Below are 15,659 nucleotides of genomic sequence, written 5' to 3' on the forward strand. Positions count from 1 at the left end.
ACTTCCCTTCCCTTACAGATAGGGAAGCTGAGGCAAATAGTTAAGGAACTTAAGTGAGCAATTCATTTTATTTTTCTGGGCCTCAGTTTATTCATTTTCCAGAAAAGAAGATAGGCTTGTAGGGGATGATTTAAAAGTTTCTTTTTCACTCACATTTCTTTTTCCTCTTTCCCAATGGGTGGTCTGGGTAAATAATCAAGCCTATACTGTCAGTCCAAGGTCATCTCCACTTACAATTCTGCATCAGTAATTAATTAAATAAAACCCACATTTATCTAGGTTTCTTTGACTCAAGCTTCAGTGAAAGATTATTCCTGGAAGGAAATTCCCTTCAGTTTCTGGATGTTTGTAGGTTTTTTGTTATTTTTCTGAGGAAGGATGGGGTTGTGAAGTGAGTTGGGGACAGGGAGGTGGGTTGGAAAAATGTTTTTTTCTTGCTGTAACTGAAATACTATGAACAGGAAGGTTCTTTAGACAGGGAAGACTCAGTCCTACTTGAAAGAAAATGGGAATAGCCCAACAGTCAGATCTGGTGGTTATAATGGATACAGTGCTATATGTAGAGTCAGGGAGAACAGACTGTGTAATCTTCGGCTAGTTCCTTAACTGATTGCCTAAATTTCCCTATCTGTAAAATGGGAAGGGAGGTAATAAAAGTACCTACCTTTTAAGGATAAAATAAGATAATATTTGTAAAAAATTTTGAAAAGCACTATATAAATGCTAGCTATTTTAATGAACCTAGGGGTAGGAGAGGGCGTTCCTTTTTTACATTTCTTTCCTCCAGTTCTGAATTTATTCAAAGACTGTATTGGATAGTAGAAAAAGCAATAGGGAAATCAGAGTTCTAATCCCAAACTAACACATGTGGGACCTTAGGCAAGATATTTAACAACCTCTTTCCCCATCAGAACAAAGGGGATAATAATATGCTAATAGCTCCTAGGGTTACTGTGGTGAATTAAACTGGGAGGTAGTCTTAGGTAGACAGAGATGGGGGGTGTTATTAGTGAGGGGCTCCTGGTAGAACCTCCTATCACAAACTGTTTTGATTCTTCTTGTTATAGTTCTTAGAACTTCACTATTAGAGTTTCATTCCTTTGAGTTTAACACACCTCTCCCCTCATATCTATTTTTAACATACTAAATACTTAATAATTCACTGAAAGACATTTACATGTTAACTAGGTTACTTGAACTTGCTACTTTCAAAACTTCTGCTGTGTCTAGCCTAGCCACTCATGTAGGTTAATTTATTCTTATGTCACCATGAAGAAGCCACCCAGACCCAATATGTTTTTAAAAAATAAACCTGTGTCAAGTATGGAATTTCTTGATGACTTCTTTATCTAAAAACTGGCATTGCAATAAAAACTTTGAATATATGTATATACATTATATATGAAAATATAACCTTTTAACTTTAAATGTAAATGTATATATATCACAAGATACAAGTATATACAAATATTCACATATATACACATACATACATAAATAATCATCTATACAGCAGCTGTGGGTTAGTGGATAGAGAGCTGTTCTCAGAGAAAGATCTAGCTTTAAATTTTACTTCTGGCTACACAACTCAATCTTAGTGTCCCAGGAAATTCTCTTTAGAAAGGGTAGATCCAATACCAATCTGCACTCATAAAGGATTTCCAATGTCAATGAAATCAGATTCCCCACAAATGAAGCCCAATCATCTTAAAACTACTTCCCAAGTAGTCAGATGAGTTTATCAGATCCCTTTCTTCTCCTGAGCACTGAAGACTAGCAGGAGAGGGGAAGGCTCTGAAGAATGGGGGAGGGACTCAAAGAAAAAGAAAACTAGGAGCACAGGGCCAGCTCTCTGCCACTCAGAAAAGACACTGACTTATAAAAGGCCAGAAGGAAGATAGGATGGACATTCCTATTTTTAGCCCTTTTCTCTTTCTTAGAAACTGTCCAGATAACTTGCCATTATAGAAATAATCCAGGAATATGTCTGGCTTGCTTTAAGCTGTTGACCCAACACTGGGGGTACTCCCAGTCAGGCCATGTGAGCCTAAGGAGAGTGAGGAAAGTAGGCAAGAGGCAGGATTTTCGGTGGCCTTTGCTTGACTGGGAAGGACTCTGGACTGGTAGAGGTTTAGCAAATACCATTTTCATTGTTGCTAAAGCTTAAATGCAGCCCGAAGTGGAGAACCTTGTTTTCAGTCAAGAGCCAGAGACCCATGGGAAAGTAAGTAAAAGGCCACATTTCAAAAGCAACTTCATTTAGGTTTTTGCTATTTCGTAAAAAGAAAGAAGTATAAAATGTTCAATGTGTCCAAATCAAAAGTGGGAATATGAAACATTATTAATAAATTCCAGGAATAAACATTACATAGCCAAGTTAAGATTAGGAGAGAAGCCGAAATAAGAGAGAAAAGAAGAATGGATGAGAGAAGAGAGAGAGAGAGAGAGAGAGAGAGAGAGAGAGAGAGAGAGAGAGGGAGGATGAGGGAGAGATGAATACACAGAGGAGAGAAAAGGAGGAACAGGAGAGAGAAAAGAAGAGGCAATAAATGATATTTGAATTGCTTTGTAGGTTTGGAGGTGAATAAATTCAAGATCAGATCTTAGGATTTGATGTGCTTGGTCTGTTTTTCTGTCATAGACTGCTCCTGGAAAAGGTGATTAGCTTTCTAGCTATCATTCACAACTCTTCTGCTTCTTTAATCATGAAGATTTCAGAGGATCCACCATGAATGAGATAGCCAGTGAGAAGAATCAGGGGCAAGCATGGGTATAGAGGCTATACTCTAGTTGTAACTTGATAAAGACCAAAATATTGCTGAGGGTTGGATCTGGCTTCTAAAGCAGAGATTCACTATCTCCAGCTTTTTAGGACAAGGGAATTTCAAATCATACCAGGAGTAGCTACAGGATTAAAATGGTCCTTCTCCAGCAGTCACTTATACATAGAAACAGAAAAGAAGGTGGCAGTTAAGAATGACTAGGACAACTATCAATTGGGGGATGGCTGAATTAGCTATAGTATATGAATGTATATGGAATATTTTTGTTCTATAAAAAATGATTTGCAGGATGATTTCAGAAAGAAGTTCAGGATGAACTGATGCTAAGTGAAGTGAGTAGAACTAAGAGAACAGTATGTACAGCAACAAGAAGATTATGTGATGATCAACTGTGATAGATTTGACTTTTTTCAACAATGAGGTGATTCAGGCCAGATCTAATAAACTTGTGGACAAAGACATCTGGATCCAGAAAGAAGATTATGAGGACTGAATGTGAGTTACAATATTGTATTTTCACCTTTTTTGTTGTCTTTGCTTTCTTTTTCTTTCTTTTTTTTCTTTTTGATCTTATTTTTCTTATGCAGCATGATAAATGTGGAAATATGTTTAGAAGAATTTCACATGTTTAACCTATATCATATCACTCACTGTTAAGGAGATGGGGGAAGGGGGGAGAAAAATTTGGAACACAAGATTTTTCTTTTTTTAAATTAATTTTATAATTATAATTTTTTTGGCAGTACATATGCATGGGTAATTTTTTTTTTTACAACATTATCCCTTGTGTTCATTTTTCCAAATTTTCCCCTCCCTCCGTCTACTTCCTCCCCTAGATGACAGGCAATCCCATACATATTAAATGTGTTACCGTATATCCTAGATACAATATATGTGTGTAAAACCAAATTTCTTGTTGCACAGTAAGAATTGGATTCCAAAGGTATAAGTAACCTGGGTAGAAAGACAATAGTGCAAACATTTTACACTCAATTCCCAGGAACACAAGATTTTTCAAGGTTGAATGCTGAAAATTATCTTTGCATGTATTTTGAAAATAAAAACTATTATCAAAAGGAAAAAAAAAAAAGGATGTTTAGGGCAAATAGCCACCAAAAAAAATTTTTTTTTAAATAAGGATGAGAGAGAGAAGGAAAATCTGCTTAGGAACACTACTAAAGAGTCATCCTTAGACTCTAATAAAGAGTCATCCAGCCAGAAAGGAAAGAAACTCATTCAGAGAGATTTCTCCAAATGCCAGACCAGGAGACTCTTACTACTAAGGATAGCTAAGGTGCTGTCTTTGGGGTAGGGTAGGGGTCCTATATGGCTTTCAGCATGGGAATAAGATTTAAGAGAAATCAGACAGAAAGGACTTTGTTTTCATAGTGACCAAGAGAGCTGATAAGACAGTAGATTTAAATCAAGAAGTTAAAAACAGGGCTAGAGAATAGGTTAGACAATCACAAAACTGGAAGGATCTTTGGAAATCATCTGGCTCAACTCCTTCAGGTCTAAAAAGGGGAAGTGATTTGGACAAGATAATCTAGCCTTTTCGTAGCAGAATTCAGGAAAATCCAAGCCATTCAAGGATTCAAACTAAAAGAAAAATTTCTCTCCTATCAGATTCTATCTCTCCAAGCTAGGTATGAAACAGAGGAATGCTCATTCATGTATTTATTCAATATTATTGAGCATCTATTACATGTATGGCTCAATGGGAAACACAATAACCTATTCAAAGTACAGTTACATGGCAACTTCAGCCATCTAAAACACAGCTAAGAAACAGGCAGGATGCAACAATGGGCCTCTGAGGAGCCAAAATCGATGTCCATAAACTTTACTCACAGTCCATAAGCTTTACTCATAGAAAATTCTCAAAGCCCTCACTTAGCATCTATTAACTCTTATTTCAGAAACTCTAATAATTAGCTTATGAGGCAATAAGGTATGCCAGAAGAAAGCTCTAGGTTTGGAAACAGAGAAAATGATCTATGAACTTAGGCAAGTTGTGTTTCCTCATCTATAAAATGGGAATCCTTCCCCTAAGGCCATGTCATATATTATTTCATTTGAGCCTGAAAATGGCCCAATTAGGGTAGATATTGTAAGTTTTAATTTTACAGATGAGGAAATTAAAGCTTAGAAAGAAAAATCAACTTGTGGTCACAAAGCTCATAGATGTCAAAGGAAAGACGGCTTTCTTGACTCCAAATCCAGTAGTCTATCCATTCTTTTACATAGTATCCTTTTTTGTCAACAATGAAACTAACTAGCTTTTATCCTGATTGATTTCCAACCCTTCCCCTCAATCTGCCACTTAAAAAATCCCTGTGAAATAGTAAATTTTATATAACTTAAACTTTTATAATTAGTTATTATATATTTCATTTTACTACAGTTAAATATTTAACAAACACCTATTTAAGTGCCATCTATCTGCAAGCTATTGTGCTAGATGTTAGAGGAACAAGGATAAAAAAATTGTAAGAGTTCCTTCCCTCAAGAAGCTTATTATTTATTTTTTTCTTTTCTTTCTTTTATTTTTTTTTAACTAAAGCCTTTTATTTACAAATGGGTAAAATTTCAATATTGATCCTTGCAAAACCTTGTGTTCCAAATTTTCCCCTCCTTCTTCTCCACCCCTTCCCCTAGATGGCAGGTAGTCTAATACCTGCTAATTAAAATATATGTTAAATCCAATATATGAATACATATTTATACAATTATCATGCTACACAAGAAAAATCAGATCAAGAAGGGAAAAAAACTGGGAAAGAAAACAAAATGCAAGCAAACAACAACAGAAAGAGTGGAAATGCTATGTTGTAGTTCACACTCAGTTCTCACAGTTTCTGGGTGTAGATGGCTCTCTTCATCACAAGAACATTGGAACTGATCTGAATCATGTCATTGTTCGAAAGAACTATGTCCATCAGAATTGATCATCACATAATCTTGCTATTGGTATATATAATGATCTCCTGGTTCTGCTCATTTCACTCAGCATCAGTTCATGTAAGTCTCTCCAGGCCTCTCTGAAATCATCCTGCTGGTCGTTTCTTAAAAAACAATAATATTCCATAACATTTATATACTATAACTTATTTAGCCATTCTCCAATTGATGGGCATACACTCAATTTCCAGTTTCTGGCCACTACAAAAAGAGCTGCCACAAACATTTTTGCACAGGTGAATCCCTTTCCTTCCTTTAAGATCTCTCTGGGATATAAACCCAATTGAAACACTGCTGGGTCAAAGGATATTCACAGTTTGATAACTTTTGAGCATAGTTCCAAATTGCTCTCCAGAATGGTTGGATCTGTTCACAACTCTACCAACAATGTATCAGTGTCCCAGTTTTCCCACATCCCCTCCAACATTGGTCATTATATGTTATAGTATATCCTAGATACAATATATGTGTGCAGAACCTTGTTGCACAGGAAGAATTGGATTCAAAAGGTAAAAATAACCTGGGAAGAAAAACAAAAATGCAAACAGTTTACACTCATTTCCCAGTGTTCCTTCTCTGGGTGTAACTGATTCTGTCCATCATTGATCAACTGGAACTGAATTAGATCTTCTCTTTGTCGGAGATATCCACTTCAGAATACATCTTCATACAGTATTGTTGCTGTGTATAATGATCTCCTAGTTCTGTTCATTTCACTCAGCATCAGATGATGTAAGTCTCTCCAAGCCTCTCTGAAATCATCCTGCTGGTCATTTCTTACAGAACAATAATATTCCATAACATTCATATACCATAATTTACCCAACCATTCTCCAATTGATGGACATCCATTCATTTTCCAGTATCTAAGCCACTTTGAAAAGAGCTGCCACAAACATTTTGACTCATATAGGTCCCTTTCCCTTCTTTAGTATTTCTTTGGGATATAAGCCTAGTAGTAACACTGCTGGGTCAAAGGGTATGCACAGTTTGATAACTTTTGGGGCATAATTCCAGATTGCTTTCCAAAATGGTTGGATTCATTCACAACTCCACCAACAATGCATCAGTGTCCCGGTTTTCCCACATCCCCTCCAATATTCATCATTATTTTTTCCTGTCATCTTAGCCAATCTGACAGGTGTGTAGTGGTACCTCAGAATTGTCTTAATTTGCATTTCTCTGATCAATAGTGATTTGGAACACTCTTTCATATGAGTGGAAATAATTTCAATTTCATCATCTGAAAATTGTTTGATCATATCCTTTGAACATTTATCAATAAAATCATAGAATCTTAAGAGTTAAAAAGGACCTTTGAGGTCATTGAATATCACTTCCTATCTAACACAGCTTTCTATCTAGCCATTTTGTCTTGTCTATCCATTAGGAATATCAAGCAAGGGCTAGAAGACCCTTTATAGCTCTTCCTTAACCCAACTTTCTTATTTTGAGAAGAAACTGGGCTCCAAAGAGAAGTGACTTGTGCTTGATTGCACAGCAAATTGATATCACTGCACCCATCTAGAGCCCAGACTAGAAGCCCTGTTTCTGACTCCCTAGATGGTATTAAAGAGGTAACCTGGTTCAGTGGGGAAAAGTAGGCTTTTCAAGTCAAGAGGACCCAAGTTCAAATTTTGGATCTTATTCTCTGTGTGACCATGGTGAATCATTTAGCCTTTCTGGGCCTCAGTTTCTTCAACTGTAAATGAGGAAGAGGGTTGAACTAGGTGATTTCTAAAGTCCCTTTAACAGGTCTAAATTTGTGATTTTATGTTCTTCCTGAGATTTATTTTCCTGTTTCTTTATCTAATGGAAAAGGTGAATGGAAAGAGTGACTGAATTGACAGTCACTTAAAAAGCAGAGGTGGGAAGTTTAATATCTTCACCAGCCTTTCAAATAAGTAATGAGTTTCCTGGATTTATTGCTGACCCCTCTTCTCTTCATTGGTAGGGATACTCCTTCAGAAAAGGTGAAAACTATGGGATTAGGGGAGAGATTTTTTTCTCCCAGGATCTAGGCATGGGATGACCTCTGCTAAGGGGTTAGGTAAATAGCTTCTCTGGGAAAGAAACTTGTGTGACTTTCAGGATAAAAAAGCCAAAATAAAATTTTAGGGATTGTCAAGGGTGGGCAAACTCTAAGAATTTTCCTTCTCTCCCTCTGAGCTCAGCAGTTTCAGTTTAAGGAATGCTAGGCAATCTGACCTGAGAAGACTGGGGGAGACAAGAGTCCTGGTTCTCTTGCTTACTTACCTTGAGAAAAGATATTTTCCCTCTCAGAGGCTCAATTTCCCTTTTAGTCTCTCTGGTCTTTCTTTTGTCTAAATTTTCCTTATGTTGACAGGATTGGGATTAGGATGGTACTGCTAGCCACAAACTTCAACCTTCAAAGAGGCCACTGAGAACTTCTTTGGTCTTTTAAATTTGTAAACTTTTATTTTTCTAACTAATAAACATTTTATTTTCTTTCCCTCTCACATACCTCTCCAAATTGGGAGGGGGGGTGGTGAAGAAAAAAATAAAATCCCTGTAACAACAATGCATAGTCAAGCAAAATAAATGTCTGCATTGGGCATATCCAAAAATACATGTCTCATTCTGCATCTTTTTTTTCCATTTTTAAAAAATTAATTTTATAATTATAACATTTTTTTTTTTGACAGTACATATGCAGAGGTAATTTTTTTTTTTACAACATTATCCCTTGTATTCCCTTCTGTTCCGAATTTTTCCCCTCCTTCCCTCCACCCCCTCCTCTAGATGACAGGCATTCCCATACATACTAAATATGTTATAGTATATCCTAGGTACAATATATATGTGCAGAACCGAATTTTGTTGTTGTTGTTGCAAAGGAAAAATTGGATTCAGAAGATAAAAATAATCTGAGGAGAAAAACAAAAAATGCTAACAGTTTACACTCATTTCCCAGTGTTCCTTTTCTGGGTGTAGCTGATTCTGTCCATCATTGATCAATTGGAATTGGATTAGCTCTTCTCTATGTTGAAGATATCCACTTCCATCAGAATACATCCTCATACAGTATCGTTGTTGAAGTGTATAATGATCTCCTAGTTCTGCTCATTTCACTCAGCATCAGTTCTTGTAAGTCTCTCCAAGCCTTTCTGTATTCACCCTGTTGGTCATTTCTTAGAGAACTATAATATTCATATACCATCATTTACCCAACCATTCTCCAATTGATGGGCATCCATTCATTTTCCAGTTTCCAGCCACCACAAAAAGGGCTGCCACAAACATTTTGGCACATACAGGTCCCTTTCCCCTCTTTAGTATTTCCTTGGGATTTAAGCCCAGTAGTAGCACTGCTGGATCAAAGGGTATGCACAGTTTGATAACTTTTGGGGCATAATTCCAGATTGCTCTCCAGAATGGTTGGATTCATTCACAACTCCACCAACAATGCATCAGTGTCCCAGTTTTTCCACATCCCCTCCAACATCCATCATTATTTGTTCCTGTCATGTTAGCCAATCTGACAGGTGTGTAGTGGTATCTCAGAGTTGTCTTAATTTGCATTTCTCTGATCAATAGTGATTTGTAACACTTTCATATGAGTGGAAATAGTTTCAATTTCATCATCTGAAAATTGTCTGTTCATATCCTTTGACCATTTATCAATTGGAGAATGGCTTGATTTCTTATAAATTAAAATCAACTCTCTGTATATTTTGGAGATGAGGCCTTTATCAGAACCTTTAACTGTAAAAATGTTTTCTCAATTTGTTACTTCCCTTCTAATCTTGTTTGCATTAGTTTTGTTTGTACAAAAGCTTTTTAATTTGATATAATCAAAATTTTCTATTTTGTGATCAATAATGATCTCTAGTTCTCCTTTGGTCACAAATTCCTTCCTCCTCTACAAGTCTGAGAGGTAAACTATCCTATGTTCCTCTAATTTATTTATGATCTCGTCATTCTTCATCTTCAATCCATCACTTTTCAACGAGCAAATGGGCAGAATACTTTATCTTTTGTCTGCTATGTCATAGAACTTCATTCTTGACTAAAATTTCCTTTTTCTATTGAAGATATCACTCTTCTTCCAGACTTGCACCTTCACAACCTTGGGGTTTTTCTTAGTTCCTCACTTTCATTCACCTCACAGCTAGTTACCAACTGTAATCATTTTTACTTCCATAATACCTGTTGCCCATGCATCCTCTCTGTTCACATGGGACCACCTCCTCCACCCCAGATTAGGTCTACATCAACTCTCACTTGGGCTATTAGAATAATTTCTTGCCGGTCTCCCTGCCTCAAGCTATCTCTTTACCAATCTGTCATCTACACAGCTATCAAAGTGACATTCCTAAAATGCACATTTGACAAGGTCATTCTCCTACTCTACGAATTCTAGAGGCTCCCTGTTGCATCTAGAATTATTTTATTTTTTATTTATTTTTTTGAGGCTGGGGTTAAACTCCCTTGAAGTTATTTTGTTTTTGTCTTTGCATCCCCAAATTCCAAAACAGCGCCTGTTTTATTGTAAGGTGTCTAATAAATATTTTTGCATTGATTGATTCAAGACAAGTCATCTCATTTTCTCATGAATCTGGTTCCTTTTCTGTAAAATGGGGATAATCATGTTTGTACTGCCTACTTGACTGGTTCCTTGTGGGAAAAGCTCTTTGTCAATTTCATAGAAAGGTGTATGATGGGCATGATCATGGTCATGTCCTCATGGCTAAAGATTTCATCACCAAAGGACCAATATGTATTGGGATGTGTCTCTTTTTATTTAGCTAGGCTTGCTAGTTAAGACAGGAGATTCAAGTCTGCTGATGAAATCATGATCACACTAATAAAGAGGGGAATCTTTACATTGATGAGATTATGAAGTTAGCCAAGAATGACTGTTTTCAGAACTATGGTGGATAGAAAGAGATATAAAGATACTTGATGCATTATCCTTGACCCCAGGAAGCCAGTGGTCTGCTGGGTAGGACAAACCAAACACAAATGAAACAGACATAATAATCATTATGTCACAGTGTGGGGCCAGGAGTACAGAAAGGACAGTGTGCTAGAACTGGCTTCGAGACCTGAGTTCAATTCTGACCCCAGATACTATTTGTGTGACCCTGGGCAAATTACTTAACCTGTTTGCCTCAGTTTCCTCATCTGTAAAGTGAGTTGGAGAAGGAAATGGCAAACCATTCCAGCATCTTTACCAAGAAAAGCCCAAGTGGGATCAGGAAGAGTCAAACATAAGTGGAAATGACTGAACGAAAACCTCAAAATAGAAAGATTCCAGGCTAAGAAGTTGGGAGAAGCTAGATTCTGGTCCCTGATCTACAAAGATCTAAGGTATATTCATCTCTCTGATTTCAGTTTTCTTGCATATGGACTAAAAAATGAAATTTCAATGACCAGATTATGTTATTAGATACAAATTCCATAAAAAGTTCATGAAAGATGGAGGAAACTGGAATGCTCAGGGAGTGTCACGGAGGAAATGAGAAGAGTTGAAGGGATAGGGGAGGAGGACATATCAGGCAAAATCCAGAAGGAAATGGAATGCATAGAACCAGGGCCAGTAGGAAGCCTGGAGTGATGAAAAAGTCCGCCCTAAGAATAATGAGACATACGAGAAGGTGGAAACTCCTCAAACGCTAAGCTGCCCGTACACTTTACCCCACGGAAAGAAGGGAGCCATTGAAAATACCTGAGGAAGGGAATGCTAGGACAAAGCAGCTTCTTAGAGGGGTAACGACGGAGTAGATGAATGATAGACTGATGGGGGGAGGTCAGGGGGAGGGCAAGCCCAGGCTCTCCCCCAGTCATTTCAGACCAGCTGGAGATTGTTGATGTAATCCAGGCACCGGGTGAAGGGGGCCCGACTAGAATGCTGGCAGTCGGGATGGCCGGGAGCCTGATTCTTAGTCTACAGAGAAAGTCATGCCCAAATGCAGTCACAGGACTCTAGAGAAAAAGGTTCCTGGCTTCTCGGATTGGGTGTAGTCCAGGTTGGGGGAGAAGGGAAGAGGCGCCACCCCCTCGAGCTAGGGGAGCGCTGCAGCTCGGAGCAGAGCTGCTACTTTTGTTTGAAAAAACCCAAACAAATCAGGTCCCTGTTTACATTAGAAGGAAGGGGGGGGAAAAGTGTGTGGGAAGGGGCGGGGAGAGCCTTAAAGAGGGTGGGGGTGGGAGGGAGGAGCCGAGGCGGAAAAAAACAAGAGGCCGGGCTGCTGCTGCGCAGAGCGCGCCCTTGGGAGGCTCTGGGGATGTTAATGAATGAGAAAGCGCCCTCCCCACCCCCCTCCACCCGGGGCAGCCTGTGGACTGCGGGGCGGAGGAGGGATGTCAGAGGAGAGGTTTTTTTTTTTTTTTTTTTTTAACCCTTTCAAGGATATTCATGATCAGATATGGGTCTTTCCTGTTTACTTAAAAAGTTTACTTTAAAAAAAAAAGGCGCCAGACTTACCGCGTTAATTTCAAGGAGCAATTGAAATCAGAGCCAAAGAGTTAGTCCCATGTGACCCAGAGGGAGCCTCGTGCCTAGGGTGGTGTCGGGACGTGGCGCGTATCTCCCTTCTGTACTTCGGAGGAGAGAAGCCGGCACCTTGCCGCCAGTCTCCTTATAACTAAAGTCCTGGTACTGCGTAGGTCTCCTTAAGCGGGAGCTGCGGCTCTAAGAGGGGAAGCGAGGTGAACCCGAGCCCTGGGATTCTTAAGGGGATAGCGGGCAGGTGGCTGAGGCTCAGAGGCGGGGCGGGGAGTCGTTCTCGGGTTGTCACCCCAGCCAGATCTCAGAGCTGGAAAAAGAACACAGGTGCTCAGGCCCCCGACCCGGACCGCCGCCTTTAAGGGCGGCAGTGCCTGGCGGCTGCGGGCCCCGCAGGGAGGGCCCCCCTCACCCCTTCCACGGGAGCCCATCCGCGAACCACCTGAGAGCCTTAGTTGCCAAGCTTTCGACTTTCGGGGACTTGTTTTTGTCCGTGATACATAAAAACAGGCAGAAACGAGGACAGGAAGGGTGAGAGAGGAAAGAAGCTAACCGATAGGAGACCCGGCATTCCCGGGGCGGGGACGAGGAAGGGAACGATTCCTCTTCTCGGCCGGGGAAAGGGCGAACCTGTTAGCGGGAGAGCCCACCTACGACCCGCGTCTTTTAGCCTTAGGCTTTGGGCGGCACGGGAGGAAGAGTGGGGTGAGGGCTCCTAGCCCACTTTCCCGTGGGAAAGGACCCAGTGGCGCGCTTCCCCTTTAAGAAAGTTCATCAAAGTTTTAAAAGTTTTCGTGGAAAAGGGGAAGAGGAAAAGAAAGGAGAGAGAGAAAGGAAAAAAACCCACCAGAACCCAACCCGGCGTAGTCTAGGGGGCCGGGGAAAAGTTTGAAGCCGGAGGCGTGGATTGGCTCTGGGTTCCCCAGGAGACGATGATGCAGGGCGGGCGGGGGGAGGAGTTGGCCCGGCCCCAGCTGTGGCCGGTTCTCGGCCCCCGCCCCCCCGCCGCCCGCCCCGGCCCCCGCCCCCCGGCCGCGGCCGCTGCCGGCGCACTCGCCGGTTGCTGTGAAAAGGCACAGGCGGCGGCCGTTCCGGCTCCGCTCGGGTCCCCAGCGCCTACCCGCGCCCGCACTTCTCTTTCTCTGGCTGCCCGCGCCCGCCAAACTTAATGTGACCCCATCCCAAGACGGCGGCTGCCCCACTCACTGCCCCGCACACCTCCCCCACCCCCTCCACCCCGCACTCCCCGGAGCGCACGGGCCACTGACCACCCCCTCCCCCCACTCCACTCGGGGCCCCGGCGCCGCTCCCTGCCCCCTCCTCTTGCCTCTCTCCCTCCCTCCTCCTCAGCCCCCTCCCACACCATGAGCAACCTGAAGCCGGACAGCGAGCACAGCACCAGCACCGGCACCGGCACTGGCACCGGCACCGGCATCGGCGGCAGCTTGGAAGAGGAGGTGAGTGAGAGGGCTACGAATACTTGGGCAAAGTGGAGAGGGAGTGTTGGGGCCCCGAGCGCGCTGGCAGCCCTGGGATGGAAGGAAGGAAGGGAGCGGGCTTCGTTCGCACTTCTGCTCCTCGGGGCCAGTGCTGGAGGCCTCTGAGTTGGGCCGAGATGGATGGGCGGGTGGGAGTTCTCTGGGGAAAAGATGGAATTCAGTCGCTCCCCCTGGTGTCCTCCGTTCCTTTCTTTCTTGAAAGCCTCTCCGTCCCGCGGGAAGGGGCAAGGGAGAGATGCCGGTCTCTCCGTGGCGAGGATAGCCCTTCCCGAGGAACACGGGGCGGACGGGACTCAATTCCCTGCAGGTGGGGCAAACGCCTCAGCTGGCGTGGTTCACCCTCCAAAGAGTCTCCTTCCTCCTTCCCCACTCCCTTCCCCCCTACCCTTGTTCGTCCCCTGTGGTGCTTCCCGGATGGCCTGGGACTGTTTCAGTTTGCTGGAAGGAGCTGTAGGGATTAGCCAGTTGGGCGGGTCTCCTGCTTAGGGCTTCCTTTCCTCCTGCCCCTTCCACGCTGACCTCTCCCTGTGACCTTGAAGGAATAGTTTTAACCTCTGCCGGTACCCCCAGAGTCCGGACTCCTTTACCACCGAGGGCAGTTCCACAAAAGTATGATTAGCTGAGGGACTAGGGAACTGGTGGCCTCTGTCCCTGTCTTTTTCTCCTGCCCCAACCCCCACCCCATTACCCAGCCAGTTCTGTTCTGGACAATTATAGAGACTGTTTAGGGGACTCCTGGAGGGAAACTAGTGAAGGGGAGTGGGGGTGGATATTAACTTTGACCAATGATGTGCTAAAATCCATAAGTGTGAAGCAGTTTTCTGGAACTACCAGAAGCTGAGTGGTTAATGGGATGGGGAGACTATGGAATATATGTTACAGTGGGGATAAGATAGGGCAGTGAATAGCAGCACTGGGCCTAAAAACAAGCTGAGGAAGAGGATGGGTCTTACTTGTCCGAGAATAGACTTGTCTCCAGATAGCATGCTTTTATCACCCTAGCCTCTTGCTGTGTCACTGGAGGGGAAGAGAGACTTTCCTGTCCCCATGATCTGCCAACATTCTGACTCTGACCACAGAGGCATAGGCTGATTATCCACCTTAGACTCCTTTCCTCTTGGCATAAGGGATGACCACAAGACTCTCTGGAAAAGGGGGTAGAAAGTATGTATATGGCCATCACTTTCCTCCAACTGAACTGCATTGGTTCTCCCTTACTCCACCCAGCTTACCTCTAGGGAGAGAGCATCATGTGGTGTGTTTGGCGCAGAATGGCGGCAAAGGTCCCACCCCACTAGACTGGCTTCTGCAATGTGGGAGGGACATGTAGGGCAGTGCCCACTCTTTCTTGGGAGCTAGTCTAGTCATTCTCCTTCCTTCCCCAAGATCTCTATACCGTCTTACAATAACATTCTTAAGTATCTAGGTCTTAGGGCTGTGAGGGAAGGGGGCAGAGCTTTTACACTACCCAAAATGAAGGGAATGAAATCCTAGATAATATAGGCACCTGTGATTATAAAGTAGGATGCAACCAATTTACCTTTTAACATTGCCTGCTTCTTGTCTGGTAGTAATTCATTCTTGCCCAAGTCCAGAGTTGCTTTCCTAATTCCCATGAGGCCAGAGGTTGGAGGGGGTAGTTATGTCCCTTCTGTCTCTTGGTTTATTTGGAAAGTGTTTGAAGGAAGGATGCAATGTCTCCATGGAAGCTGGTCAAATTTCCACTTTTACTGAGCTCAACAGGGGACTTTAAGATAGTCTCAGCCTTCTTTTGGCAAGAGAGACCAGTCCTGAATTCCAGCACTTTGTTGGGTGTGAGGTTAGATGAATATAGAGAGGTTAATTAAAGTGACCTTCTTGAGGTCACAAGCCAGTCTGTGGCACCCTCAAGATTATTCCAATTTGGCTGAGCTTTCCAAGAGAATAAACATCTTCGCCTGTAGA

At 42.1% G+C, this 15,659-nt stretch overlaps 1 protein-coding gene across 1 annotated transcript in view; it reads left to right on the forward strand.

Annotated features, from left to right (window-relative positions):
- Positions 1-13,220: 13,220 nt before the first annotated feature.
- The window catches only part of RBPMS2 (RNA binding protein, mRNA processing factor 2), a 53,607-nt gene continuing 51,168 nt past the window's right edge, over positions 13,221-15,659 (forward strand). Inside the window, exon 1 of the mRNA XM_074294834.1 lies at positions 13,221-13,673. Within this exon, the coding sequence (XP_074150935.1) occupies positions 13,581-13,673 (93 nt within the window). The 5' untranslated portion in view covers positions 13,221-13,580. The remainder of the gene's footprint in view (positions 13,674-15,659) is intronic.

The sequence above is a fragment of the Sminthopsis crassicaudata genome, chromosome 2 (assembly GCF_048593235.1).
Source record: "Sminthopsis crassicaudata isolate SCR6 chromosome 2, ASM4859323v1, whole genome shotgun sequence".
NCBI classification, from domain to species: Eukaryota; Metazoa; Chordata; class Mammalia; order Dasyuromorphia; family Dasyuridae; genus Sminthopsis; species Sminthopsis crassicaudata.